Genomic DNA, 2,056 nt, shown 5'->3' with positions numbered 1-2,056 from the left:
CAGCAGCGAGAATGCCGGTATTAAGCATAGCGGTGCGGAGATTGTCAAGAGTCTCTTGATGATAGTCATGGCTTCCATGAGAGAAATTGAAACGAGCAACATTCATGCCGGCTCTTAGAAGCTTCTCAATCATTGTCACAGACCGAGACGCAGGTCCTAACGTACAAACGATCTTAGTCTTTGGAGTCCTCCCATCATTAGGTAGCTCCTTGAGTATCCCTTCTATGTCTATGTTGGACATTTTTGCGTTACCTAATCAGACTCCTGCTATGAACATTTGGAAACATCATAATATATATATATATATATATATACCCATCAATCCAAAATCTTCGATAAAAGAATCAAAAACCTAAGACCATGATCCATCTTAAGTAACAGACAAAACCCACACAAAAAAAAAAACAGACTTTACATCGCACAAAGAGAGATCACAACTGATCAAAAAGTCCACCAAACTAGCGTAAAGGACGGGATTTTTATAGATTCAGACGAATGAAATGAATGATCTGATCGGTTTAGAGACTGGATCTAAAGAATTGCGAAACAGATATATTGAAAAACGAAGTGATGATCGGAGAGAATTGGGGTTCTACCTGAAAACGCAGAGCTTGCTTCTGTGGTTTTTTGTTTGGAGTGTGAAAGCCGCCGGAGACTCTGAATTTTGTTGTTAAACCAAGCCGAGTTTATAACGGCCACGTGGAATTTATTAAACTGAGTGAGACCCAATTAGAAAATTTTCATTTACTAATAAAAAAAAATGTATCGCAGGACTTGTTCGTTTATTTTGTTGTTTGTAATTTTGTTTATTTTTAAAAATCGTTGAAAATTAGTTACAGAATTGTCGAACGAACATGCCTATGAGTCAAAAGGTTTGTAAATGCCATTATTTTAACAAGAAGAATATGCCTTTGGATCTAAATTCTAAAGAATTGTGTACTCTTTCGAGAAGGTCTAACGCAACCTTTTTTAGATTTAGGCTTGCCTTCCCTAGATCTTGACTACACAAGTTTCTTCTTTCAGTTCTCTCATTAGAAGATTTTTGTTTTTTTTTTTAAGACTTACAAGGAAGAAGCCTAAAGAAGTCTTGACTTGTAGGAGGAGTCTTGACTTGAAAAAGATAGATACAAAATAACGTAGCACCTTATCAATGTGTACATAGAAGCTTAAAATGAGAAAGAGCACTACTTGGTCTTGTATTCTTGCCTTCTTCATGATGGTTTTGCTTCACATGCGTTTCGGCAGAACATATTGTACATGCTCTTCTTGGCATAGGATCTGCCAGTGAATCAACACAACGCACAGTGTGAAGAAAAACAGAAATCAAACATAACTTAAGCTAGTAAGCTACTAATGTGTTGCCAAGTCTAGTTTCAAATCGTTTACCTGCATTTCCTCAGGGAGTGGCTCTGACACCGCAAGAGTGTAGCAACCAGGAGCAAACTTCCCTGTCAAAATTTAGCAACCTCATACGATCAGCAAATCAAACAAGGAGCCAAAGTGTCTTGAATCTCTTTAGATCTAAAGTCCATATTCCACTTTTTTAACAGATTTAGGCTCTGAGCCATGTTCTTCTATAAACAGGAGACACATTACAAGCGTCATCATTCATTGGAGATCTCATGGTCATTTTCTTAACACAATGAATGCAACAGTAATCTAACCATCTATATAAACTATGAGAGTATAATAATTGGAGAATAAGAGCACATTAATGGAAAGAAGAAGCTACGCTAGTTTGGTGAGCTCAAACAGGAATAGTTAAAGAGAGGGGATAAACATTCTTACCGAATCTTAACCACCTAGCCGCCCAGCTTCTACTTGGATCCATCACAGAGATTATACTGCAAAAACAATCTTAACATCAGATAGCTAGAATCATGAAAATCTCAACTTAGACAAAAACACACAACCCACTAATTCTCTCACTTCAATTTCTTAATACAACTCTTAAAGCAGCAAGCTTTGGGGGTATTTGCCACTAGTTATGTAACAATTGAATAACTAAATCAACAGAATTTGAATTCAAACCGAGCTCAGAAAAAAAAAAAAAAAA

The 2,056-nt window shown here is 36.6% G+C and overlaps 1 protein-coding gene across 4 annotated transcripts in view; it reads right to left on the bottom strand.

Moving 5' to 3' along the window:
* LOC104726996 (pyruvate kinase, cytosolic isozyme) overlaps nucleotides 1–700 on the bottom strand; it is a 6,059-nt gene extending 5,359 nt beyond the window's left edge. For 2 of the 4 annotated variants that reach the window (XM_010445982.2, XM_010445981.2), the window contains exons 1-2: nucleotides 597–698; nucleotides 233–264 (exon numbers count right to left, since the gene is read on the bottom strand). In XM_010445982.2, coding sequence (XP_010444284.1) covers nucleotides 233–241 — 9 coding nt within the window. In that variant the 5' untranslated portion in view covers nucleotides 242–264; nucleotides 597–698. Of the gene's footprint in view, nucleotides 1–40; nucleotides 268–596 lie in introns of all 4 variants that reach the window. The other 2 variants (XM_019232820.1, XM_019232819.1) reach the window with 2 other exon arrangements.

This window comes from Camelina sativa, chromosome 11, assembly GCF_000633955.1.
Source record: "Camelina sativa cultivar DH55 chromosome 11, Cs, whole genome shotgun sequence".
Classification (NCBI taxonomy): domain Eukaryota; kingdom Viridiplantae; phylum Streptophyta; class Magnoliopsida; order Brassicales; family Brassicaceae; genus Camelina; species Camelina sativa.
Note: the sequence above shows the minus strand (reverse complement) of the source record. Positions and strands in the feature narration are given on the sequence as shown.